The sequence below is a fragment of the Monodelphis domestica genome, chromosome 6 (assembly GCF_027887165.1).
Source record: "Monodelphis domestica isolate mMonDom1 chromosome 6, mMonDom1.pri, whole genome shotgun sequence".
Taxonomy (NCBI): Eukaryota; Metazoa; Chordata; class Mammalia; order Didelphimorphia; family Didelphidae; genus Monodelphis; species Monodelphis domestica.
The window spans coordinates 73,979,675-74,006,905 of NC_077232.1; the positions used below are offsets into that span (position 1 = coordinate 73,979,675).

The 27,231-nt window shown below is 42.5% G+C and overlaps 1 protein-coding gene across 2 annotated transcripts in view; it reads right to left on the bottom strand.

Moving 5' to 3' along the window:
* Positions 1-893: 893 nt before the first annotated feature.
* The window catches only part of VPS16 (VPS16 core subunit of CORVET and HOPS complexes), a 28,470-nt gene continuing 2,132 nt past the window's right edge, over positions 894-27,231 (bottom strand). Inside the window, exons 3-25 of one of the 2 annotated variants that reach the window (XM_056803585.1) lie at positions 8,108-8,196; positions 7,796-7,893; positions 7,404-7,532; positions 7,014-7,158; positions 6,700-6,815; positions 6,442-6,564; positions 6,239-6,294; positions 6,027-6,116; positions 5,792-5,886; positions 5,443-5,519; positions 4,700-4,831; positions 4,489-4,616; positions 4,307-4,342; positions 4,089-4,197; positions 3,777-3,911; positions 3,353-3,461; positions 2,882-2,979; positions 2,680-2,787; positions 2,306-2,383; positions 1,837-2,006; positions 1,618-1,714; positions 1,326-1,429; positions 894-1,171 (exon numbers count right to left, since the gene is read on the bottom strand). In XM_056803585.1, the coding sequence (XP_056659563.1) occupies positions 1,027-1,171; positions 1,326-1,429; positions 1,618-1,714; positions 1,837-2,006; positions 2,306-2,383; positions 2,680-2,787; positions 2,882-2,979; positions 3,353-3,461; positions 3,777-3,911; positions 4,089-4,197; positions 4,307-4,342; positions 4,489-4,616; positions 4,700-4,831; positions 5,443-5,519; positions 5,792-5,886; positions 6,027-6,116; positions 6,239-6,294; positions 6,442-6,564; positions 6,700-6,815; positions 7,014-7,158; positions 7,404-7,532; positions 7,796-7,893; positions 8,108-8,196 (2,467 nt within the window). In that variant the 3' untranslated portion in view covers positions 894-1,026. Of the gene's footprint in view, positions 1,430-1,617; positions 1,715-1,836; positions 2,007-2,305; positions 2,384-2,679; positions 2,788-2,881; positions 2,980-3,352; positions 3,462-3,776; positions 3,912-4,088; positions 4,198-4,306; positions 4,343-4,488; positions 4,617-4,699; positions 4,832-5,442; positions 5,520-5,791; positions 5,887-6,026; positions 6,117-6,238; positions 6,295-6,441; positions 6,565-6,699; positions 6,816-7,013; positions 7,159-7,403; positions 7,533-7,795; positions 7,894-8,107; positions 8,197-27,231 lie in introns of both variants that reach the window. The other variant, XM_056803584.1, reaches the window with a different exon arrangement.

Below are 27,231 nucleotides of genomic sequence, written 5' to 3' on the forward strand. Positions count from 1 at the left end.
ACCATTAAACTTAAAGATCTTATCTTTACCCCCTCCGCTGGTCTCACTTTCTCTAAGACTCAGAAAACTGGAGGGCAGAGGTGGGCTCTTTGGCAGAGTTCCTTAAGGAATGTTTCCAACACCTGCAGAGGAAGGGATCCCTCCACAGAGTTCAAGGGGTAGACAAGAGACTCAACCCCACCAGTGAGGGAAGACCTCGGGACAGCAGTGCCATCTGCTGGAAGTACTGGGGATTGTTCTTCACTGGTGAGGAGGGGGAGGGAGATGCTGGGGATCCAGGTTTCCTCCATCCCTCAGGGATGCTGTCTGCCCATCAGGCCTACCCAGGCTATAGCTGGGGACATCCCCTTTCAGGCTCTCACAGCTCCCAAGACTTTTCTCTTCCAAAAGGTCATCTATTGTGCCCTGATTGCACTGCACTCACAGAGGAAATCAGGTTCTAATGAATAGGAGCAGGACAAAGGGAAAGGAGGTAAAAGTAACAATAGGGCTGTCAGTCAGGAGCTTTGCTTGGTGACAGTTAAGGAAGTGCCTGGCAAGTCTGATCCTGGACAAAGACAGGAACTCCCAGAAAACAGCTGAGCTCAAGAACCAGCTCTGGTGCATTCTGGGAAATGAGCTGACATTTCTACAGGGCTTTTCGCTTTACAGACATGACCTCACTTGGTCATCCAATCAGTCATGTCTGCACCACAGATAAAGAAACTGAGGCTGAGAAGCGAATGGAGCAGCGACAATAAGGGTGCAGAAGAGCCTGTGGGAATCCTAAGACAGTCTGGGAACAGAAGGGTCTCTGTGCATGTGGAGGGTCTAAACAGGGTCTCTAATCTGGAAAGGATTCCAGTTTCCTGAGGGCCTGCATCGAGCAGTCAAGGCAGGAGGAAAGCAATAAGGAGCAGGAAGAACTTAGACTTTATTTATTTACAGCTTCGGCCACGCTCTGTTCCAACCAGGTCCTCATAGTCCCAGCTCCCTCTCCCCCTCCAAAGCTACTTCTGAAAGAGCTTTGGGGTGAGTGGGAGTTCCTCACTTCCTCTGGGCCAGGGCCCTGGCACGCTGAATTTTTTCAGCTGTCGCTCCATCTGAGGCCCCAGTGCAATGGGACAGGACGAGGCTTAGCTCTGCCTCATTTCGGTGTTCAATGGCCACATCTGCAGCCTGAGCCACATCCCTAAAGTGGAGAGAGGAAGAGGAGATGGGGGGGGAGGGCGGGGACCACCCACCCGCAGCTTCTTAGGAAGTCACAGAGATGCCCAGACTGCCTGCCACATTCTGACAGATTGGCCTCTTCCCCTTCTTCCTCCAAGTCTCTTCCCAAACCATACCCGATGAGGAGAAAGGCCTTGACTCTCTGCTCGGGGCTCACTCGAGCAGCAAACTTCTTGGCCTCAAATTTGTTGTGTCGCTTCATGCATACTTCCACGAAGGGCTCAGGAAGAAAGGGCAGGGAAATCATTACTGGAGCTTAGCTGTGAGGCCCAGCTTTTCTCCAGAGCAGGGTCCTTTTGGCCACCCCCAACCCTGTGGGAGGCTCTTTGAGTTGGGGGTATAAAGGAAGGACAAGTCTCTTCCAGGGATGGGGAGGAAAGCATGAGGGACTGGGAAGCCTCTCCTTACCAGATACCCAATGGGTGATTTCTTGCTTTTGGAAAACTTCTCTAGTTCTTCCCAGTCCTCCCGATCAGCCAATGCAGTCAGTTTTAGCCACCAGAACCTAGGAAATGAGGAAAGGGCAAAATGGACAAGATGATTGGCAGTCAGAAGATGGCAAAAGTAATACCCAAGATCTGGAGGAGGCACATGCAGTATCAGGCCTAGCCCCTGCCTCAGTCATGCCTTTTGTCAGGGATTCGGAAGTCCCGGGCCAGCTGCTCAGCACGCTTGTTGCTCCCACTAAGGAGGAGAGAGGTCACTGTATCATGCAGAGACAGGTCCAGGAAGTGCCCACCCAGCTCATCCTCCAGGCGCCGCTGCAACCGCAAGAGTCGCATCTGCTCCTCTGTGGCCTAGAAGGGGCAGAAGATAGTAAGAGCTCCATGGGGGAGAAGGAAAGGGGAGGGAGGGGTGGAATAAGGGGAAACTCATGAGAAGGGGAAGGCCAGGTGCCTCCAAGGGCAGGGACCACTCTGGGCATCATGGGTGTCTGACCCCCTCGTTTTAGAGGAGGAGACAGTCCAGGCACAGAGATGCCCGAGTTCAAACAGGAAGTCTGTGACACAGTCAGCACTGGAACCAACTTCCTGAGCAAAGGGTTGTGGGGTTAGAGGAAGGAGTCTAGGGGTGGGAGGAGGGCAAGGCAGCAAACCTTAGCAGCAAAATCATTCTTGGCCTTGTAGTATTCATCAGCTGCTGTCTGAAGGGCTGCCACCCTGCCCTCAATCCGCTATAGGAGAAAACGCCAATGAGCTCAGAGCAATTCCTCCTCCTGCTCTCCAAGGACCACATTCTCCAACCCTGCTGCCCAGCCTCATCCAAGCTTCACCTTCTCTAGCACCTTGCCACTGTGCCTCAGTTATTCTCTCAGTCACATGGCGAGTTACTCTCCCTGACCACCTGGGTAAAGGAGCTTTCTTGACAAATCTCAGGGGGTTTGCTTGGGCCTCATTTCTGGAAGGACCTAGCAGAGATGCCTATAGCTTCCCTGGCCCTTTGCCACAGTGCAGCCCAGGGTCCCCTGACCTCCTCAGCAACATAGCTGGCCCGGATGTGGAAGTTGCCAAGTTCTTGGTGATTGTCATCTTGGTTGTAAAGATCCTTCAGTGTCTCCAGCTCCTGGTGTTTGCAGAACTGGGGAAACATCAGGGTGAAGTGCATGAGGCAGAGCCTATCAAGGCTGGCTGTAAACATGGCCCACCTCTGCCCCTCACTCACTCTCACGCACCTGTCTATAGAGACTCAGAGCCACAGGCTGGTTCCTGAGGGTCATGAAGAAATCTCCACGATTCAGTTCATTCTTCAGGTGTAAGACAACTGTAAACACTGAGGCCAAGAGAGGGCAGTGGCTGGAGGCCTCCTCCCACCTCCCACCACCACAGGAGAGGCCTGGAGTGGGGACACATGGGCCCCAGCCTCTTCTGGGCACAGCAGAAGAACTAGATAAATGCTTCATGTGGGGCTCTGATAGTTCAGGAAAGGAAATGAAAAAAACCCCCAGAGATAAAGGACTAAGGAGTCCTGGAATAAGAGTTTGGCCAGAACCAGAGTGGAGTCAGTGAAGCTTGAGGAGGCAGAAGGAGGCTAGGTCAGCCCTGTTCTATCTCCTCCTCCCCCAAGCCACCATTGGCAAACTTTGAGGGAACTGAAGTACAGCCTGATTCCTGGGCCCCTCCCATGATTCTCCTCCTGTCCTCACCTAGGTCAGTGTCCCCACTCTCAATGGCCTTACTCAAGGCCAGTTTGCTTCTCTTCATTTTCAGCAGAAGTGGCACCTGTTCCCCAGAGCGGGGCTCATACTCCAGCAGCTGGTGGAACAGAGCAGAAAGAGGTCAGGTCTAGGCTCCCAGGTCAGAGCCAAGAAGCACCAGGAAGGAGGCAGTCATGAAGGATTTTCCCTAAGAACAAGGGAAGCATTAGTCATCCCCTCTTTTTACAGACAAGAAAGCAAACAAGAAAGAAAACCAAGTCCTCCAGGGACAGAATTGAAAGCCAGGTGCTCTGGCTCCCAATTGCAGCATACTCTCTGACCCCACTTTCCCCCCATGAGGAAGGAAGCACAAGGGAAAATGAGAGTGCATATGGATGGAGGAGTGAGGGCTAAAAGTCAAGTTCCCTCAGACCTTGATGGCTAGCTCGGTTCGGCCACAGCCATAGGCGCGGGCAGCAATGTCTGAATAGGAGACACCCGGTGTATCTCCAAGCTTCTGGTTAATGGCACGGGCAACATCTTCATCCGACACATCCTTCTGCTGTACCTGGGGTTGGAGGGAAGTGCTGAAGGGGAGTCATCAAGGCCCTTATCCTCTAACATATCCTGGGGCACTGCTTCCTTTCTCCCATTTCCCAGGGCCTCATGATGGGTGCTCTCTGATGGTTTGGGTTCCTTCTACCTGCTGCCCCAGGACTCCCTGAAATACCCTGACTTTTTCTACCTTGTAGCAGGCCCAGTGGGCCAGGATGCGGCTGACACCTTGAACCTCAGGAAGTCGAAGGTACTCGCAGATTTGGATGGCCAGAGGATAGAGTCGCCGCAACACCAGCCTGGCGGCAAGGAAGGAAATGGGAGAAAGAGGCCTCTGGGAGAAAGGCTACCCTGGCAGCCGAGATAGACCAACTTATCTCCCAAAGGGGGGAATGCCCCATCCCCTACCTGTCCAGCAGAACTTCGATGGTGAGCTGCTTGTATCTAGATAACAGGTAAGGAGCCAAACAAGAGATGACCCCCTCCACCACCACCTCCCCTTCAAATCCCCACCAACACCCCAGGGGATCCTGATGGGCCAACATCAGTGTCTCCCAGCTCCAGGAGAGGGACAACACATTCTTGGATACTGGGTATAGGTGAGAGGGATTCCAATGGGATAGTCCCGGACAGCGTTGAGCACTCTCAGGTCCTGACACATGCGCACAAAGGTGTCTGGTGGAAACTTGTCAATAAAACACTTTCCAAAGGAGGCTGCCTAGGATGGAGAGGAGGGTTGGAGGGGACCAGCCCGTTTCCTGCCCCCTTGTCCACCGTCCCCTCCTCCTCCTCCCTCCTGACCCTGAGCAGACTCTTCTGCATCTCAGGCTGGTGCTCGTGGCCAGCAGCCTCGATACACTGCCGGACGGCCTGGGGCAGCTGTTCCCGCTCCTGGATCTCCCGGAGGTACTCATCCGCCTTCTGGCTTTCTTTCTGAAGGGTGAAGAGGGAGAGAGCCAGAGTGGTGACACTAGGCCGGGAAGCAGCCTCCCTCTGTGGTGGTGGGCCAGTGATGGAACAGAGGCAGTGGGCATCTGTCCTAACGGGTCAGGGATGAACCTAGATTCCTGAATCCTTCAGAAAGGGTCTGGCCTGGTGACAGATCTGCTCGAACCTTTCTGAACTCACACACTGAGCCCTCTGGAGACATTAGTCTTCCACCTTCATGTTCTTGGGATGGGGTAAGATGAGATGGGCTGTGATGGCTTGGATTTTCTCCTTCCAGCTCCCAGAGGGACCCAGAGGAAAGTCTGGAAAATGAGGTCATTTCTCTGCCTCCATTCCTTTTCTGGGTCTTTTCAGCCTTCATCTTCTTGAATAGAAGAGGTCTTGTCCTTTGGGCACTGTCCCTTCCATCTGGTTTGCCCTCACATCATTGAGCACAAGGCCTGGTGCTGTGGTGCCTCTAGGCATGAAGTCTATCAGGCTACTATATGCTAGGGTTGGGGGAAGGAGAGAGCAGGACAAGTCCTAGTACAAGGTGGGAAGACTTACATGGGGTAGGAGCAGGCCATGGGAGTGGGCAGAGGCTGCCAGGGCCTTACCTCATATTCCTTCTGGGCCTCCAGTAGAAGGGCTCCTGGGGCCATGGAGGCAATCCTGAAGATCTCCTCACTGGCCACTGTGGGAGGATATGGGAGGAATGGTAAGTGCACAGCACCTCAGCACCCAGCCAATGCTGCCCAACCAGCCTGTAGTCAGGGGCTACCTTTCCCTGCCCGGTCAGGACAATATGCATTTGGTAAGCACCACCTGCAGGGTCCTGTGCTCCCAGATTTATTTTTTCCTACTGGTTCTCTGAGGCTGCCCTCACGGCATGACTTCTGCTTCTCAACAGCTGCTCCAGGGCCTTCTCCCCACCAAGATCTTCCCTCCCAGAGAGATGGAACTAACCTGGAACTTCATGTAAAAATTCATGGATGTTTCGCGAGAAGATCCGAACTCCATCCAGCTCAGGCACCAAATAGGAATCCTCATCTAGTACGAACCTGGGCTCTTGTCAAGGAAGGCTCCAGAGAATGGGTCAGGGAAGGGCCAGGCTCCTCCCCACAGCTCAGGGCAGTCCCCATCACCTTCAACCTTCAGGGGTCCTCCTCTACTAACTGGCCCAAATGAGCCCCAAGGATACTGGATGCTTTCGGGCACATTTCCAGCTATCAGAAGCCGTCGCTCCCAGGCCACCACGACAGCCTTTTGCTTGCCCTTTGGACGGCTACACCTGCCATCAGGGATGTCATAGACCACAAAGTTCATGCTCCTCCCACACCAGGCTTCAAGGCAAGCAGCCTGCCTCCCTCCAGGTGCCATCCCAGGGCCCCCAGACCCTTGTCATCCCCTTACCAGGCCATCTGCTTGGGCGGGGCTCGAATGTTGCAGTTGAACTCATAAAGCTTTTCCTGGAGTGGACCAAGGATGCCATTAATGCTCCTTACCTTCTACTGGGGCCTCCTCATCAGTGCCCCCGAGACAGTCCCTAAAGAATGCACTAGAGTCCTCAGGGCCAGGGAGGAAGGTTCAGAAATTAGGGTGCTTTCATAGCTCACCTTAAGGGAAGCCAGGCCCATCCAAATATGGCCTGTGTCAGTAAATAATGCCAGGTACCGATAATTGAAGGACACAGCCATCTGGAGAAAGCCACTCACTCCTGGAGCCAAGCCAGGGGGCACCTAGAAGCATAACACACAGGTTGTGAGTGAGGAAAGAAAGTGCCAATGAGCTGGGGTAGAGTTGCTTCCTCTGGCCTTTCCCAGCATGTACTTGCAGCCCCTGAAGGGGCCAGAATGTCTATCCTATTTACTCACCACCCCCGAGCAGGCTGTATTGTCTAACAGGAAGAGGTCAGGACCAACAGCTAAAAGCACAAAGGTCACTCTGTCTTGGAACAAAACCGTCCAGCATGAAGGCAGAGCCTGGAGTCCTAGAAGGAGAAATGAGCGTGGGGTCCCTGAGGTTCTAGGGGCTGAGCTCAGGATAAAGGAGCAGGGCCTAGTTCCCCAGCATCCATCCCTTCAATTACACACACACAGTGGTCCACCTCCCCCATGCCCATGTGCTTCCCCAACCTCCAGCCTGCACACAGAGGAGAACATCTGACATCTAGAAGGGGGAACAGTACCTGGCACCTCAGGCATCCTACGAAGCTTCAGGTCACCTACATTGGCACTGAGTGTAAAACGATGGGCACCAGTGAGGATGGCAATCCCTGACCCAAACTCTGTGTGGAACACACGGGCATCCAGAACCCGGTTCTGGAGCACCTCCTGGGGTAAGACATGGAGAAGCAGTTATCTGCCTAATGCTCTCTTTCAGATGGCTTGGAGGCCTCCCCTAATCCATCTAATCCCAGGGCATGGAATGCAGTAGCAACTAGGACTCCCTTAAATCCATCTCTGCCCGAGCCAACACCACTAGCCTCTGCCATTCCCTCCCCCAGTGGGCCCCCCAAGTCCTACACAGACAAAGCCCTGACCTCCCAATCCCAGTCCTTACCCGGTCTCACACCTACATTGCCCATGCTGAAGTGTCTCCGGAAGTCACCATGCAGCCCATAGACCAGTACAGAGCCATCTTCCTGCACACACAGCAGCTCTTCCTCTGCTGACCAGCCCAGTAACACCACAGGTCCACTCTTCCACTGGATGGGGGGACACAGAGAATGTGAACAAGGGGAAAGGGTTCAGGAGAGGATGAATCCTGGGCTCCCAAAGGGAGGTAGGAAGGGATGTCACGTCCAAGGGCTGATGCTGAATAGTTACAGTCCAGTGGACATACAGGACAGGCTAGGGGTGGAACCAAAGATCTGTATGTAGTGGGGAGAGGCAGGGTGGATGGGGCTCCATATGCTGGAGGTGGAGAACAGGAAGTGGGCAAGGACCACCCCGGGGCTGGGAGGCTTACCAACAAGCTGGCTAGAGCCACTCCAGAAGATGAATAAATTTGAAGCAATGGGCGAATACTGGGTGACTTCTCCTTCTTCCAAGGATTTCTCAATAGAGCTGGGAAAAGGAAAATTACATGGATGCAGCCCAATGCCCCTGCTCTCAGATCTGCTTCCCACCTCCCCCTCACAAGACGGACCACAATCTCCCCTAGGCCAGAAAGTCAGAAAGGCTCCATGGGGCTCAGGATGGAGGGGGAAAAGGTCAATAGAGCCCCTATGGCACAAGGGAGGAAAGAGAGGCTGTGTAGAGGAGAGGGAATGGCCCGTACCAATGGGGCCCCCATAAGGAGCCGCAGCTACCAGGCAGTCTCTGAGTGGCTCCTTCAGGTCCCAGTCCATGGTATAGAGCTCAAACTTCCTATATAAACAGAAAAGAGACAGGATCAGTATCATGGTAGGAAGTCTGGGGGACAAGACTCCCTGAGCCTACTAAGCTCATAGGAGTTCACAAAAGGAACTCCAAGGGAGCAACTGAGTGGATCAGTGGATTGAGAGTTAGGCCTAGAGACAGGCGGTCCTGGATTCAAATCTGGCCTCAGATACTTCCTAGCTGTGTGACCCTGGCCAAGTCACTTGACCCCCATTGCCTAGAGCTATTCTGCTCTGGAACCAATACACAGGATTGATTCTAAGATGGAAGGTAAGGGTTTAACTTCAAAGAATGCAGGATTTGGTAAGTCCAAAGAATGCAACGTAAGCCTGGAGAACAGAAGGCTAAGAACTAGGTACAAGGACAGGTACCACCTAAGCCTGAGTATCAAGGAGAATGGCAGAAGAGTTGGCCTCCAAGGGAGGTCCCATTGTCAGGGGAAAATCTGCCCAGGGTAGAATGGTCCTTCATATAGGGAAGCAAACAACTGTGGACAGAAGAAAAGCCTTCCCTGAGAGGTGGGAGAGGGGAGGGGAAAGAAAAGGGAATAAGCATTTGTATAGCACCTATGTGCCAACAGGATTCTAAGTGCTTTTACAATCATCCTCTCAACTGATCCTTACAACACTGGCAGGGAGGTGGCATTATTATCCTCATTTTTCGAGTTAAGGAAATGTACTCAATAAAGGTTTGGTGACTTGTCCAGGGTCACACAATGAGGAAGTGTATGAGGCTGGATTTGAATTCAGGTGTTCCTGAAACCAGGCCCAGTGCTCTCTCCACTGCGCCATCTATCACTCCTGGTAGTAATATAGAGGATCTTAGAAGCTCTCTGCATGATACTTGGCCTGGCTCGAATAGGACCAACATACCTGAGGGCTTCAAAAGATATAACACTGGACGCAGAGTCAGAAAACCTGAATTCAAACAGTGCTTTAGATATTTCCTGCCCCATGACCTGAGCATGACCTGAGTTTGCTTGTTTCCTCACTGTAAAATGGGGAGAATCATTGCTCCCTACATCGAATGGAGTCCTCTGCCATTCTGAATAACTATATCCATGGTGGCGCTACAACAGACAACGCTGATCTGGCACAGATCACATGACCCTCTGGGCCTCAGTTTTCTGATCTCCCTTTTGCAGACATATTCCTAGAAAAAGCTGTCTGAGCTGACTGCCTACATTTCTTCACTTTCCTTAAGCCCTCACTGCTCCAAGATGACTAATGATCTCTGAACTGCTAAATCTAACAGATGTTTCTCAGCCTACACCTTTCTTCCTAATCCTTGCATTGGTATATACCATTCATTCCATGTTGCCCTAAGAATCTCTCTTTTCCCCTTTTCTGAAGTCAGGAAAACCTGAGTTCAAATTTAGCCTCACACACTTTCAAGTTCCTATGTCTGCAGTATTTGGCACTTCTGAGCAGTCTCTCTGTATATTCTCTTCTCTTCGTGTCTTCAGGGGACTTACTCTCCCCCCATGGTTCTCTCAGCTTCCTTTGCAAGATCATCATACACATTCCTACCCTTCTAGGTAAAGCTCTGTTCCAGATCCTAGTCTCTTCTCTGTCTACACCTTTTCTCTTGATATTCTCGTCAACTCCCATAGGTTTAATGATTGACTCCATATAGTCGATTCATAACCCCATACCATCAGCTCTCACGTCTATCTGACAAGCTCATCATTTGCCCACTGCAGTGCCAGAGGCATCTCAAACTCAATAGGTTCAAAATATTGTTTTTCCTACCCATTCCACCTCTTCACCAAACTTTCTTATTTTGGTTAAAGACACAACTATCCTACTAGTCACTTTGGTTTGCAATCTCAGAACCATCCCTGACTTCCTTCTCCCTCAACCCTTGAATTAAATCAATTGGCCAAATTTGATTATAGTCTCCAAAATCTCCTAACACGTATTTCCCTTTCTCTTTCCTCACATAGCCATTACTTGAGTTTGTCTTTTCACCTACCCTCATTACTTCTGACTACTACTGTGAATTTTTGATTTACTCCACCCTGCTTAGTCTAGCAATCAGGAATGTATACACCCCTACTTAAGGATTAACTATGAGGAGGATGGCCTATGACAGACATGTGTTAGCAAATGACAAATGAGAAACAACTGACAGACCCCCTGGACTATCCTAAATCAAGCTTAAGCTACCATTGGTACCTGTGAGACACAGGAAGTGATGTAAAAAAATAGTCTATATATTTTGCATCACTGAGTTCAACTAGAGGTTTGGCTCCTGGCAGCATTTTGGCATCATGGCCTGGATCAGGTGAGGCGTCTTCCCTGAGCTCTCTCAGAGTTTAGGCTGATTCTTTTTTTCCTTTACCTTTCCTAAAACACCATCCTCCCAGGAGGCCCCTCATCTCGGAGGAGGCCTCGTGGCTGGAAGGTCTCTGAACTCCCCTTGGTTCAGACTAGGCCGGAGAAATCTTATACCTTTTTCCCTCTCTCTTCTTCTTAATTCCTTCCCTCTATATTAATTAAACCACCATAAAATTCCCAAACTGACTTGAGTATTTTTATTGGGATTTAGAAATTAAATTCCTGGTGACTAACTAAATTTATTTTCAGTCTCAACCCTAAATTTACCCCTTACACTACATCACCTCTCTTTTTATTTTTTACTCTTATCTTCTATCTTAAAATCAATGCTAAGTAGGTTTTCCAAGGCAGGAGAGTAGTAAGGCCTAGGCTAAACAATAGGGACTTGCCCAGGGTGTCTGTTAGGAAGTGACTGAGGCCAAATTTGAATCCAGGTCCTCCCATCTCCAGGCCTGGTGCTCTATCCACTGAAACACCTCGCTGCCCCCTAATACTGCATCACTTCTTAATTGGTCTTCCCATGTCCAATCTCTCCTCCATTCAACTCATCTTCCACAGAGCTTTAAATGGTATTACCAAAACATTTAATAATCATTCCCTGGCTCAAATAGCTTCAGGGTCTTCCTACTGACTCAAATAAAATTCAAAATCCTATCTGGCATCAAAAGTCCTTCCCAAACTGCCCCCAAACCATTTTTCTACCCTGATTTCACATTCATTGCTTTCACACAGTCTACATTTAGGCCAAACTGGCCTATTAGCTACTGCCCATATGGCACACTCTTCTCATCTCTGTGCAAGTGGTTCCCCGTGCCAAGTGTTTCTCTTCTTCTTCATCTCTGTCTCCTGGAATATCTCCCTGCCTTGAAGGCTGAGCTCAAGCACCAACTCCAAGTAGGCCCAGCTCCAAACAGGCATTTTCTTGATTCCTTCAGGTGCTATGTTCCCCTCTCTCCTAATCCTTTGAATTGATCTGGACACATTTTGTATTTGGAAGGTCCTGGCATAATAGAAAGAGATGGTTTGGGAGTCAGGAAGACCTAAGTTTGGAGCTCTGATACTTTCTAGCTGTATGGACCTAGAAAAATCACTTAAACCCGTGGTGCCAGAAAGGGCACATAGAGTCCTCTCTGCAGGCACCCACATTGTCGCCCGCCAGAGATCATTACTAAAAAGACAGAGTGATTCAGGTAAGCTGCTCCCCTAATCCTCTCCATCACTCCTGATGACATTTTTTCACATTTCCCACTCTTCCCTCTGCCCAGCAGCACAATGGGGATGCTCCTCCCCTCTCTTATCTGGAGTAAAGGGGGGGACAGTCAGCTGGGGTCAGGGGGAGCATGGCACATCACTTGGTCTCTAAAAAGCTTTCCATTACTGACAAACTCCAAACCAATCTCCCTAATGAACACAGATACAAAAATCTTAAATAGGATACTAGCAAAAAGACTCCAGCAAGTGATCAGGAGGGTTATTCACTATGATCAGGTGGGATTTATACCAGGAAGGTAAGGATGGTTCAATATCAGGAAAACTATCTACATAATTGACCATATCAATATGCAAACCAACAAAATTCACACGATTATCTCAATAGATGCAGAAAAAGTCTTTTATAAAATACAACAGCCATTCCTATTGAAAACACTAATAAGCATAGGAATAGAAGGGTCATTCCTAAAAATAATAAACAGTATCTATCTAAAACCATCAGCCAATATCATCTGCAATGGCGATAAACTAGATGCATTCCCAATAAGATCAGGAGTGAAACAAGGATGCCCATTATCACCTCTATTATTTGACATCGTACTAGAAACACTAGCAGTAGCAATTAGAGAAGAAAAATAAATTGAAGGTATTAAAATTGGCAATGAAGAGACCAAGCTATCACTATTTGCGGATGATATGATGGTTTACTTAAAGAATCCTAGAGAATCAACTAAAAAGCTAGTGGAAATAATCAACAACTTTAGCAAAGTAGCAGGATACAAAATAAACCTGCATAAGTCATTAGCATTTCTATATATCTCCAACACATCACAGCAGCAGGAATTAGAAAGAGAAATCCCATTCAAAATCACCTTAGACAAAATAAAATACTTAGGAATCTATCTCCTGAGACAAACACAGGAACTATATGAACACAACTACAAAATACTTTCCACACAACTAAAACTAGATCTGAACAATTGGGAAAACATTAACTGCTCAGGAGTAGGACGAGCTAACATAATAAAAATGACCATCCTACCCAAAATTATCTATTTATTTAGTGCCATACCCATCGAACTTCCAAAAAACTTTTTTACGGAATTAGAAAAAAACCATAACAAAAAGATCAAGGATATCCAGGGAAATAATGGGAAAAAAATGCAAAGAAAGGCGGCCTTGCAGTCCCAGATCTCAAACTATACTATAAAGCAGTGGTCATCAAAACAATTTGGTACTGGCTAAGAGACAGAAAGGAGGATCAGTGGAATAGACTTGCAGTAAATGACCTTAGCAAAACAGTCTATGACAAATCCAAAGATTCTAGCTTTTGGGAAAAAATCCACTATTCGATAAAAATTGCTGGGAAAATTGGAAGACAGTGAGGGAGAGATTAGGTTTGGATCAACACCTCACACCCTACCCCAAGATAAACTCAGAATGGGTGAATGACTTGAATATAAAGAAGGAAACTATAAGTAAAGTGGGTGAACACAGAATAGTATACATGTCAGATCTTTGGGAAGGGAAAGATTTTAAAACCAAGCAAGACGTAGAAAGAGCCACAAAATGTAAAATAAATAATTTTGACTACATCAAATTAAAAAGATTTTGTACAAACAAAATCAATGTAGTCAAAATTAGAAGGGAAGCAACAAATTGGGAAACCATCTTCATAACAAAAACCTCTGACAAAGGTTTAATTACTAAATTTACAATGAACTAAACCAATTGTACAAAAAATCAAGTCATTCTCCAATTGATAAATGGGCAAGGGACATGAACAGGCAATTCTCAGTCAAAGAAATCAAAACCATTAATAAGCACATGAAAAAGTGTTCTACATCTCTTATAATCAGAGAGATGCATATCAAAACAACTCTGAGGCATCACTTCACACCTAGCAGATTGGCTAACATGACAGCAATGGAAAGTAATGAATGCTAGAGGGGATGTGGCAAAGTTGGAACATTAATGCACTGCTGGTGGAATTGTGAATTGATCCAACCATTCTGGAGGGTAATTTGGAACTATGCCCAAAGGGTGCTAAAAGACTCTCTGCCCTTTGATCCAGCCATAGCACTGCTGGGTTTGTACCCCAAAGAGATAAAAAGGAAAAAGACTTGTACAAGAATATTCATAGCTGCTCTCTTTGTGGTGGCAAAAAATTGGAAAATGAGGGGATGCCCTTCAATTAGGGAATGGCTGAACAAATTGTGGTATATGTTGATGATGGAATACCATTGTGCTCAAAGGAATAATAAAGTGGAGGAATTCCATGGGGACTGGAACAACCTCCAGGAAGTGACACAGAGCAGAAGGAGCAGAGCCAGGAGAACAATGTACAGAGAGACTGATACACTGTGGTACAACCAAATGTAATGGACTCCCACATTGGTGGTAATGCAGTGATCCTGAACAACTCAGAGGGTTACAGGAGAAAAAACACTATCCACATCCAGAGGAAAAACTATGGGAGTAAAAACACTAAAGAAAAACAACTGCTTAATGACATGGGTCGAAGGGGATATGATTGGGGATACAGACTCCAAATGAACATCCTAGTGCAAATACCAACAACATGGAAAAGGGTTCTGATCAAGGACACATGCAATACCCAGTGAAACTGCGTGCTGGCTATGGGAGGGGTAAGAGGAGGGGAAGGAGGAATAGAAAATGATTTTTGTAACCAAGGAACAATGTTTGAAATGGAAAATAAATAAATAAAATTTTTAAAAATAAAAAAAGAATGAAACGTACTATATTTAATTTTCTTTCTTCTTTTTTTATTTGAGATCTCTGCCACAACATGACTAATATGTAAAAATGTTTTTATATGATCGCACCTGTAAAATCTGTCAGCTTGCTTACTGTCTCAGAGAGGGGACAGGACAGAAAGGGAAGGGTCAGAAGGTTGAGCATTTGGAATACAAACTTTAAAAACTTTAAAAAATGAATGTTAAAAAATTTTGGGAAGGGGAAGCAGGGAAAGCTTGAACCACCTGAATCTTCTCCAACCAACCTTAAAATAACACTTCAAAATATCAGAGTGAAGCAACTTTCCTAAAGAAAACAACTTGAAAGGCAGGCAGAGAGTCTGGTTCACTAGGGGAGAGCATCCACCAAGGAGTACTGGCACAGGCCAACAGCAAGCCTCCCCCTCATCCCCACATCTACTGTTCCAGGTTCCAAGTCAACATGAAGACCCTGAGATCCTGCCTACACCAATAGTAGTGCAATCCTGTGCCCATCCCTTGCCCAAGCCTGCAGTGAGACCCCAAGCCCTAGTACAGGACAGTCCACAGCATGTCTGGCTGGTGCAGACCCAGAAGAAGGCTCTGAGCTCTGCCCAAGCCCAAACTGAGGCCCCAGGTCCTACTGCAAGACAGTTGGCAAGGGGCCTGGTTGATAGGAGCCAAGAGGACACCCAGAGCCCTTGCCCAAAACTGCAGAAAGGACTTGAACCCCAGAGCAAGGCATTCTGCTCCACACACTCTGGTAAGCCCAGAGCTAGCCCCTACCCAAGATGAAAGCAAAATTATAAGCCTCAGGGCAAAGCAGTCTGCAGTGTGCTTGGCCTGATCAACTCAAGAGTGAGACCAAAAGCCCTGCACTGAGAGAAAAGGAAAGGGAGAAATAGAATGGGGTAAATTATCTCACAGAAAGAGGCATGAAAAACTATTATATTGGAGGGGAGAATGATGGTGGTGGTGGGCAATGCTTAAACCCTACTCTCATTGTAATTGGCTCAGAGAAGTAGGAGAGGAATAAGACAAGAGTTGGTGGTGTAATAGAAGGGAAGGTGAAGCAAAGGTAATGATTAAAAGCAAAACATCTGTGAGGAAGGACAGAGTGAAAAGAGAAAGAGCAGGGTCAAAAGGGGAAAATAATATAGAGGGAAATACATAGTTGGTAATCATAACTTGTGAATGTGAATGTGATGAGCTCACCCAGAATCCTCTAATATATTGTTTACAAGAAACACATTTGAGGCCAGAGATACACACAGAATAAAGGTAACAGGATGGAGTCAAATTTTTGTGCATCATCTAAAGTTAAAAAAAAGAATCAGGAGTAGCAATTTAAACCTCAGATGAAGCTAAAGCAAAAAAAGTCCAATTTATAAGGAAGAAAATTACATCTTGCTAAAAGGCATTATAGACAATGAAATAATATCAATACAAAACATATATGTACCAAATGATATAGCCTCCAAATTTTTAAAAGAGAAATTGAATGAGCTTCAGGAGGAAATAGACAGTAAAACTATACTAGTGAGGAACCTCTATTTCTACCTTTCAGATGTAGATAAATCAAAACAAAAAATAAACAAAGAAGATGTGAAAGAAGTAATGAAATTTTAGAAATGTTAGAATTACTAGATCTCTGGAGAAAATTAAATGGGAATAGAAAGGAAAATATCTTATTTTCAGCAATACATGGCACTTATCAAAAAAAATGACCTTGTATTAGGGCATAAAGACTTCACAATCAAATGGAGAAAAGCAGAAATAATAAATGAATCTTTTTCAGATCATAACACAATAAAAATTATAATAAGGACCCATGGAAAGACAAATAAAAGATTAATTGGAAGTGAAATAATCTAATTCTGAAAAGGGGTTGGGACAAAGAATGAATCATAGAAACAATAATTTTCATTAAGGAGAATGACAATATAATACAACATATCAAAATTTATGTAACAGAGAGGTGGAGCCAAGATGGAAGACTTAAACCTTACTTTCACTGGAACTGGCTCAGAGAGGGAATAACAGCCAGACTCAAAGGAGGATAGAATCCTACCTTACCTTAAAGAGAAGTAGAAGGTGAATAATAAAGGTGGTGGTTTTGAGGAGAGTAATATAAGGGAGGGAGAAGTTGGGGGTGGTGATTAAAAGACCCTATAAAGAAACAGAAGGGGAATAAGAGGGGGAGGTCTTGGGAAGAGCAGTAATATAAGGGAGGGGGAAAGGGGAGTAATGATTAAAAGCAAAACATTTGTGTGGAGGGAGAGAGTGAAGGGAAAATGGGCAAGTTTAAAAGGGGGAAAAAAAAGATGGATGGGAATACAATGATGATAATTATAACTGTGAATGTAAATGGAATGAACTCATCCATAAAATAAAAGCAGATGGCAGAGTGGATTAAAAACCAGAATCCTACATATATGTTGTTTAAAAGAAACACATCTGAAGCAGGTAGACACACACAGAGTAAAGGTAAGGGGGTAGAGCAGAATCTATTGGGTTTCAACTGAGATTAAAAAAAAAAAAAGCAGGAGTACCAATCATGATTTCAGACAAAGCTAAAGCAAAAATGGATCAGATTAAAAGAGATAAGGAAGGTTAATTACATCTTGATAAAAGGCAGTATAGACAATGAAGTAATATTAGTAAGTAACATATATGCAGAAAATGGTATAGCCTCTAGATTTTTAAAGAAATTAAAGGAGCTTAAGGAGGAAATAGACAGTAAAACACTCTAGTAGGGGACCTCAACCCTCCCCTATCAGAAGTAGATAAATCTAACTGAAAAATAAATAAGAAGTAAAGGAAATCAATAAAATTTTAGAAAACTTAATATTTAATAAATATCTGGAGAAAACTGAATAGGGATAAGAAGAAATATACCTTCCTTTCAGCATCACATGATACATAAACAAAAATTGGCCATGTACTAGGGCATAAAAACTTCACAACCAAATTCAGAAAACAGAAATAACAAGTGCAACTTTTTCAGATCACAATGCAATAAAAATTACAATCAATAAGGGCTCATGGAAAGGCAAATTAAAAATTAATTGGAAACTAAATAATCTAATTTTTCAAAATAGGTGGATCAAGGGACAAATCACAGAAACAATCACTGATTTCATTAAAGAGAATGACAATGAGTAGACAATATATCAAAATTTATGGGATACAGATATGGCAGTTCTTAGGAAAATGTATTTCCCTTAATGATTATATCAATAAAATAGAGAAAAAAAGACCAATGAGTTGGGCATGCAACTAAAACAACTAGAAAAAGAACAAATTGAAAATCCCCTAATTAAAGATTAAATTGGAAATCCAAAAATCAAAGGAGAACAATCAAATGTGATAGACTTTGCTACTAACAGCAATACAATGATCTAGAACAATTCTAAAGAACATATAAAAAGAAAAAATGTTGGAGTGTAAATGCAGATGAAAATATATGACATATCACTTATTTATTTAGATACATAATTTGAGGGTTTGGCTTTATAAGATTATTTACTTAATAATGAATAATATGGAAATATGTTTTGCATGATAATACATGTATAACCCAGATTTAATTGCTTATCTGGGAGGGGGGAGGGAACAAAGAAGGGAGACAATGTGAATCATATAACTTCAGAAAAATTATGTGGAAATTTGTTATTAAAATAAAATAGATTTGAGAAAAAAGTTTTTTTAAAACAAAACTAATGCAACAAAGATGAGGAAGGAGACAACAAACGGGGGGGGGGGGATTTTTATACCAAATTTCTCTAATAAAGATCTCATTTCTCAAATATATAAAGAATTAAGTCAAATTCATAAGAATACAAGTCACTCCCCAATTGACAAATGGTCAGAGGATATGAATAGGTAGTTTTCAGATGAAGAAATCAAAGCTGTCAGTGATCATATGAAAAAATGTTTTCAATCACTCTTCATTAGAGAAATGCAAATTTAAACAACTCTGAGGTATGATCTCTCACTTATAAGATTGGCCAATATGTCAGTAAATGAAAATGATAAATGTTGGAGGGGATGTGGCAAAATTGGGATATTAATGCATTTCTGGTAGAGCTGTGAACTGATCCAACCATTCTGGAAGACAATTTGGAATTATGTCCAAAGGGTTATAAAAGAATGCATGTCCTTTGATCCAGTAATACTACTACTAGGTCTGTATCCCAAAGAGATTTTAGAAAATGGGAAAGGACCTGTTTGTACAAAAATATTTATAGCTGCTCTTTCTTTGGTGGCAAAGAATTAGAAATTGAGGGGATGTTCATCAATTGGGGAAGGCCTGAACAAATTTTGGTATATGACAGTGATGGAATATTATTGTGCTGTAAGGAATGAACAGGATGATTTCAGGAAGAGCTAGAAAGACCTACATGAACTGATGCAGAGTGAAGTAAGCAGAACCAGGAGAACAATGTACACAGTAACAATATTGTGGAACAATCAACTGTGATAGACTTGGGTACTAAAAGCAATACAATGATCCAGGACAATTCTGAGTGTGAAGGTAAAATTGTAACCCCTGACTATTTTTAGATTTAATGCCCAAAAGTGTAAACACCCTACTTAAAAGTTAAGTATGAAGATCTGTCCATAATAGATTTAATCACCAAAGGTGCAAACAACCCATTCACACTTGAGTGCGGGAGGTCTGTGACCAATGTGTGCGATAGTGGGTGACAAATTAGAATTCAACTGACTGCCTTCTGGGCAGTCCTAGAGCAGAGCGTCAACTATGGTTGATAGGCGTAGAATTAGGGGAAGGCACAGGAAGTGATGCAAGAGAAAATATCTTTAAAAGGAGCTATTACTTCCTGTGAAAATTGGAATTCTTCATGCTTTCGAGTTGAGGCTGGTGAAGAGGGGCAGAAGGATCTCCTAACTGGTCCTGAGACCCTGTTTTCCTGGTGAGGCTGATAAAGAATCTGCTGACTGGGCTGACACGTGGTGAGTGAAAGGCTGACGCTTACATGTTGGTTTTTCTCTGAAGAGACCAGCATCAGGAAAGACCTATTCTTGAGAGAGGCTTTCCTGGGTCCTTGGCTTTGCTGAGGCCAGCTGAAACTAATTATCCCTGCCTGGAGGGTCCAGGAGTAAATTACTTAATGCTCAGGCTAGATATCTTACCTCATCCTCTCTCTGATTTCTTGCTTCACTCTTTCTACATTTTGTAAATAAAATCTCTTTGGAATTAATTAAATTCCTGGCAACCACACCTTTAAATAATCAAGTCCAACCCTTCAAAAATTAACCCCATTTCCCCCTTACATGAGGGACTTACTTCAAAGAATGCTAGCCACCTCCAGAGAAAGAACTGTTGGAGTCAGAATGCAGATGAAACCATATGATTTTTCAATTATTTATCTGAGCTATTTTGGGATTTTGGTTTTACAAGATGACTCACTTTAAAAAATGAACAAAAATGGGTTTGGATCAAGGACACGTGATACCCAGTGGAATTGCACGTCGGCTAGGGGAGGGGGGGAAAGAAAATGATCTTTGTTTCCAATGAATAATGTTTAAATATATAAAAAAATATATAAAAAAATGAACAATATGGACATTTGTTTTATCTGATAATACATGTATATAACCCAGATTGAAACACCTGCCAGCACTAGAAGGTAAAAGAGAAAAGAGGGAGGAAGATATAAGTTTGATCATATAACTTAGGAAACTTCTGTGGAAATTTGTTATTACATGTAATTGGCATGGGATACAACCAAAGCAGCACTTAGGGAAAAGTTTATATCTCTAAACGCTTATATCAATAAAACAGACAAAAAGCAGACCAATGAATTGGGCATGCAACTAAAAAAACTCAAAAAAGAATAAAATTTTAAATCCCCAATTGAAGATTAAATTGGAAATCCTACCAATCAAAGGATAAATTAATAAAACTGAAAGAGAACTACTGAACTAATAAATAAGACTAAGAATTCGTATTATGAAAAAACAAATATAATAAAGCACTGGTTAGTTTGATTTTAAAAAGGAAAGAAGAAAATCAAATAACCAGTGTCAAAATGAAAAGGGTGAATTTGCCACCAGTGAAGAGGAAATTAAAGCAATCATTAGGAGCTATTTTGCACAATTATATGCCAACAAATCTGACAATCTAAGTGAAATGAATGAATATTTACAAAAATATAAATTATCCGGATTAACAAAAGAAGAAATAAAATACTTAAATAATCCCATCTCAGAAAAAAATTAAACTATCAATGAACTCCCTAAGAAAAAATCCCCAGGACCAAATGGATTCACAAGTGAATTCTATTAAACATTTAAAAAACAATTAATCCAAATTCTATATAAACTATTTGGGAAAATAGGCAGAGAAGGAATCCTACCAAATTCTTTTTATGACACAAATATGATACTTTTACCTAAGCCAGAAAGAACAAAAACAGAAAGAAAATTATAGGCCAGTTTCATTAATGAATATAGTTGCAAAAGTGTTATATAAAACACTAGCAAGGAGACTATAGCATTATATCCCAAAAATCATTCACTCTGAGCTGGTGGGATTTATGCTAGGAATGCAGGCAGTATAATTGACCATATCAATAACCAAACTAACAGAAATCAAACGATTATCTCAATAGATGCAGAAAAAGCCTTCAACAAAATACAACACCCATTCCTATTTAAAAACAAAACAAAACACTAGAAAGTGTAGGAATGGGCCTTTCCTTAAAATGATAAGCAGTATCTACCTAAAATCATTACCAAGTATCATCTACAATGGGGATAAATTAAAAGTCTTCCCAATAAGATCAGGGGTAAAGCAAGGATGCCCATTATTAACACTATTATTTAATATTATAATAGAAATGCTAGCTTTAGCAATAAGAAAAAGAAATTGGAGGAATTAAAGTAGGCAATAAGAAAACTAAACTATAACTCTTTATAGATGATATGATGGTATACTTAAGAAAATCAACTAAAAATAGCTGAAATTAATAATTTTAGCAAAGTTGTAGGACACAAAATAAAACCACATAAATCATCAGATTTTTACATACTGCCAACAAAGTTCAGCAGCAAGAGATAGAAAGAGAAATTCCATTTAAAACAACTCTACACAATATAAAATATTTGGGGATCTATTTGCCAAGACAAATACAGGAATTATATAAACACAATTTCAAAAAACTTTTCACACAAATTAAGTCAGATCTAACTAACTGGAAAAATATTAACTGCCCATGGATGGCCACTCTAAAATTTAAAAAATGATAATTTTACCTAAATTAAATTACTTATTCTGTGCCATACCAAACTACTAAATAATTATTTTATAGGACTAGGAAAAAAAATAACAAAATTCATTTGGAAGAAAAGGTTAAGAAAATTAAAAGAATTAGTGAAAAAAAAATGTGAAGGAAGGTGGCCTAGCAGTACCAGGTCTCAAACTGTAATACAAAGCAGTAATCATCAAAAACAGTCTGGTACTGGCTAAGGAATAGGATAGTGGATAAATGGACTAGATTAGATATACAATATACCAGGATAAATGGCCTTAGCAACCTAGTATTTGACAAACCCAAAGACCCCAGCTTTTGCGGTAAGAACTCTCTACTTAATAAAAACTGCTGGGAAAATTGGAGAACCGTATGGCAAAAACTAGGAATAGACAATATCTCACATCCTATACTAAGATAATGTCAAAATCGGTATATAATCTAGATATAGAGTGATATATAGAGAAACATAAAATAGTTTACCTGACAGACTTGCAGAGAAAGGAAGAATTTTTGGAAAACAAGATAGAAAGATCCACTGAAGCATCACAACTAGACTGACAAATCAAGGAAGTTTTATGTAGTTTGCCTAGATTTTAGCAAAGCATTTGACAATGAATTGAATTCTTCTGGACAAAAGAGAAAGATATAGACTGGAGAACAGTACAATTAGGTGAATTTAGAATGTGGAAAAGCTGAATGCAAAAAAGTTGCCATTAATGGCTTAAAGTCAATTTGGATAGAAGTCTCCTATGGAAAATTCCAGGGATCTGTATTAACAGTAGGTTTTTTAAAATATTTTTAATAATTGACCTAGAAAAAGGCAGAGATAGAAAGCTTAGGAATTGTGTAGATGACACAAAGCTAGGAAGCACCATTAGCACAAAGGACTTTAGAGGAAGAATCAGAAGTGTGCAGATTTCAGAGGTTCACAATGAAAACTTAACAATCAGTTCTGAAAGAGCAGGCTTTAGCTCACCCCTGGGCAGGAACAAAATGATTTCCAGAAATTAGAACTTTGGACCAAATCTAATAAAATAATATTTTTCTTTATTAATGTCTTTTGTTTTTTCTATTACAGTCATTTCAAAATATCTCTTCTTTTCCTTGCCCATTATCTCGAGTTTTTTTTTTAATTATTTCTTTTCTATTTAGCTCCAGAACAGCCATTTTATTTGTTAGGAAAATCATGTAGCCAGCTGAGGCAATAAAATTTAGCTGAGACTTCCACTAATTTACATAAGATGAATAACTGGTTGGCATAAAAGAACTCTGGTTCTGTTTTAAGATAACCATTTTGCTAAACTACCTCCTGTATCAATTTTCTAGATGTATTTTTTCCCCTTCTGCTATCTGTGACATGTAAACATCCAACCTCCCCATTTGCCAACTACAAATTTTATATGCCTATCTTTGAAATGTAAATCTTAATTGTATTTTTTTCCACTGATATAAATGGAAACTAATAAGCCCTAGGAGAAACTCTGACTCTTGCCCAGAAGTAATTTAGAAACTCTGAGGATAATAAAACCTGGTTTTAAAATGTCTCTTCATGTTGATAAGCATGACTGACAGCAATACCTATCAACAAATCACTGGATATTTTCATATCATCACCAAAGCATCCTTTGGAACAAAGCAGAAAAGTTCAGTAAAACAAATTCAGAAGCAACTACAACCTCTACTGCTTGGGCTATGTTTCCATCAAAAATGACTGGGACAATAAACAAAGAAAAAAAGAAAAGTGGAAAAAAAGAAAAAATGACTAGGACAATTTGACCCATAGAGCTGATGTCACTTAGAAACCTAGAGGGCATCTTGACAGCAAGGGGGATGCTATGGGTCACTATTTTCCCCTGAAATCCTCCCATCCTCCAAAATTCCCTAACTCCCTTGAAGACACCGCCATCCTCACCCAGATTAAAATCCTTGGACTCTTCCCATTTGATAAGTGGTCAAAGGACACAAATAATTATGAAATGAAGAAATTAAAACTATCTATAGTCATGAGGAAATGCTCTAAATCACTATTGATTAGAGAAATGCAAATGAAAATAATTCTGAAATACCACCTCACACCTATCTGAGTGGCTAATAAGACTAAAAAGGAAAATGATAAATGTTGGAGGGGATGTGGGAAAACTGGGATACTACCATTGGTGGAAATACAAACTGATAATACAACCATTCTGGAGAACAATATGGTTTAGTTTAGTCATCATAAAACCATGCCTACCCTCTGACTTAGTAATATCACTACTGGGCCTGGATTACAGAGATCAGAAATAGGGAAAAAGAACCTACTTGTATAAAAATATTTCTAGTAGCTCTTTTTGTAGATGCAAAGAATTGGAAACTGAGGGGGTGTCCATTAATTGGGGAATAGTTGAACAAATTGTGGTATATGGCTGTAATGGAAAATTATGGCACCATAAGGAATGATGAACAGGACTATTTCAGAAAAACCTCGAAAGACATGAACTAATACAAAGTAAAGTGAACAGAACCAAGAGAAAAATGTATATAGTAAAAGAAATATTATATAATGATCAATTGTGAAGGACTAATCTATTATCAGCAAAACAAGGTTCCAAGGGGCTCATGATTAAAAAAAGCTATCTCCAGTCAAAGAAGAAACTATTGGAATCTGATTGCAGATCAAAGCATGCCATCCTTCATTTGATTTCCTTCACAAGTTTTTTACTGAATACGTGATAAGTGTCTTCAGTCATGACATGGGGAATAAAGAAATATGGACTGCATGAAAGGGCTGGTATAACTTATATCAGACTATTTACTAAGGCAGGTAGGGAAAGAATCTGAATCACAAAATGTCAGAAAACAATTGTCAAAAATTGTTTGTACATATAATTGAAAAAAATTTTTATTTAAAAAAATTAACCTTGGAATCAGTTTCCACTCTTCACTCCTCCTCATCCCATACAAGGAGTAAAAGGGTCTTATCAATTCTACCTCTACAATATTTCCTATTTTTCACTTACCATTGTCAACTTCAACACCAACACCCAGCCTACCAAAGGAACAAGGTGTCTTGGGGGAAGACACAGATGGAAGCATTTGCCAGGGAAGCCACTGTCCCTCAAATTCTAGTGGAGTCAGCCTATGGCCCTGCCCCCAGGAACCTGGTGAAAAGCTGTAGCAACTAGGGTCAGTGGCTCTACTTCTAGCACATCCCCCCACAGCCATCTGAAAATTCAGAAAAGAACCTCTAGCTACCAAGTCCTTGACACTGTCAAATATAGTTTTTTCAATATTAAAACAAAACAAAAAAACACAGGGGGCAGCTGGGTAGTTCAGTGGATTAACAGCCAGGTCTAGAAATGGGAGGTCCTAGGTTCAAATCTGACCTCAGACACTTACCAGCTGTGTGATCCTGGGCAAGTCACTTAACCCCCCTTGCCTAGCCCTTACCACTCTTCTGCCTTGGAACCAATACACAGTATTGATTCCAAGATGGAAGGTAAGGGTTTAAAAACAAAACAAAACACAAAGAAAGATGAATTACTATATGCCTTGCCAGGACACCTTAGGATCACCCGAAGGACAACTTTCCATCTACTCAGTAGATAAGAGCTCCTATCTGAGTTATCTCTTATTAGAACTCAAGCTTCATGTGAGCAGGGACTATCTCTATTTTCTCCCTGTATCCCTATTGATTACCATAATACATGGCATCCAGCATCTAAGAAATGTTTTTTTCATTCTTTTATCTGAAAATATATGCACTATTATACATTCACAATCCACAGATATAATACAAAATTTAATAAGGAAAAAAAGCAGTCTTACAAGAATCTTAAAAAAAAATTACCTTCTGTCTTAGAATTAATACTCTGTATTGGTTCCAAGGCAGAAGAGCAGTAAGGGCTAGGCAACGAGGGTTAAATGACTTGCCCAGGGTCCTACAACTATGCAAATGTTTGAGGCCATTTTTAAACCCAGGACCTCCTATCTCTAGGCCTGGTTCTCAATCCACTGAGCCACCTAGCTGCCCCTACATGAGTTGTAAAAAAATTAACAAGTATAAGATAAAGGAGGTGTTGTTGGACAGCAGTGTGAAAAAGATTTGAGAATTTTTTTTTTAAACCCTTACCTTGGGGGCAGCTGGATGGCTCAGTGGATTGAGAGCCAGGCCTAGAGATGGGGCGGTCCTAGGTTCAAATCTGGCCTCAGACACTTCCTACCTGTGTGACCCTGGGCAAGTCACTTAACCCCCATGCTTCTGCCTTGGAGCCAATACACAGTATTGATTCTAAGATGGAAGGTAAGGGGTTTTGTTTTGTTTTTTAAACCCTTTAAAAACCCAGGGTCACACAGCTAGGAAGTGTCTGAGATCAGATTTGAACCTAGGACCTCCCCATCTCTAGGCCTGGCTCTCAATCCACTGAGCCACTCAGCTGCCCCCTTGAGTTTTTTTTAATGGACTGTAGACTCCATGAGTCAAGGGGGGTGATATAGCAACCCTTCTCTCCCACTCTTCCTATCCTTGGCCCCCAAATCCCCCCAAACCACTAATACTCATGTGAGGTAGATACTACAGATATTCTTTCCATTTTACAGATAAGGAAACTGAGGTTTGGAGCATTTAAGTACCTGCCCATAGTCACATAGCTCATGTCATAAGTGAGATAAAAACCCAGGTCCTCCTAAATCCAAATGCAGTATTTTCTACCCCTTCAAGATTATCTCCAATTTATTCTGTATATAGTTTGTTTGTGCTTGTTTGCAATTTGTCTCCTCCTACCCCAAGCCCTGAGCTCTTTGAGAGCAGGGACTGAAAATGTTCACCTTTCTAATTATTTCTAGCACTCAGCACAGTGCCTGGCACATAGGAGGTATTTAATAAGCCTTGTTGACTATTCCATACTATGATGTAGACCAGACTAAACATTCTTGGCTCCATAGGATAGAATCAAGAAGGATGGGCAAGGAGATAGATTTTTATCTCAATGTTAAGGGAAAATATCTTTAAAATTGGCATCAATCCTTTTAAAGCTTATTTGGAAAGTGGTGGTTTCCCCCTTACTAAAACTATATAAGCAAAAGCTACTGAACCACTCCCTAGATACCAATTGACAACCATTTATAATGTGGCTACGGTAGGTCAGGCATCCTGTTAAGATTCTGGAGATAAGACAGAAATCGAACAGTCCTTGTCTTCAAGGAAGTTACATTCTATAGGAGAAGTCAACATGTATGTAAATCAGTATGTACAAAATCAAGATAAATTTATGGGAAGAAGGGGAAAGATCAAGAAAGGCTTTTACAAAGAAGGTGGTGCTTGAGGAAAATTTTTCAGGAAACAAGAAATCTGGTAAGATAAGAGTGCATTCCAGGCAAAGGGGACAAGAGTCAGTGCAAAGGCACAAAGGCAGGAGATGAATGGAAGTAGTCCTGTGTGAGAAACAGCAAGCAGGTCTGTTTGGTTGCAACAGTGTA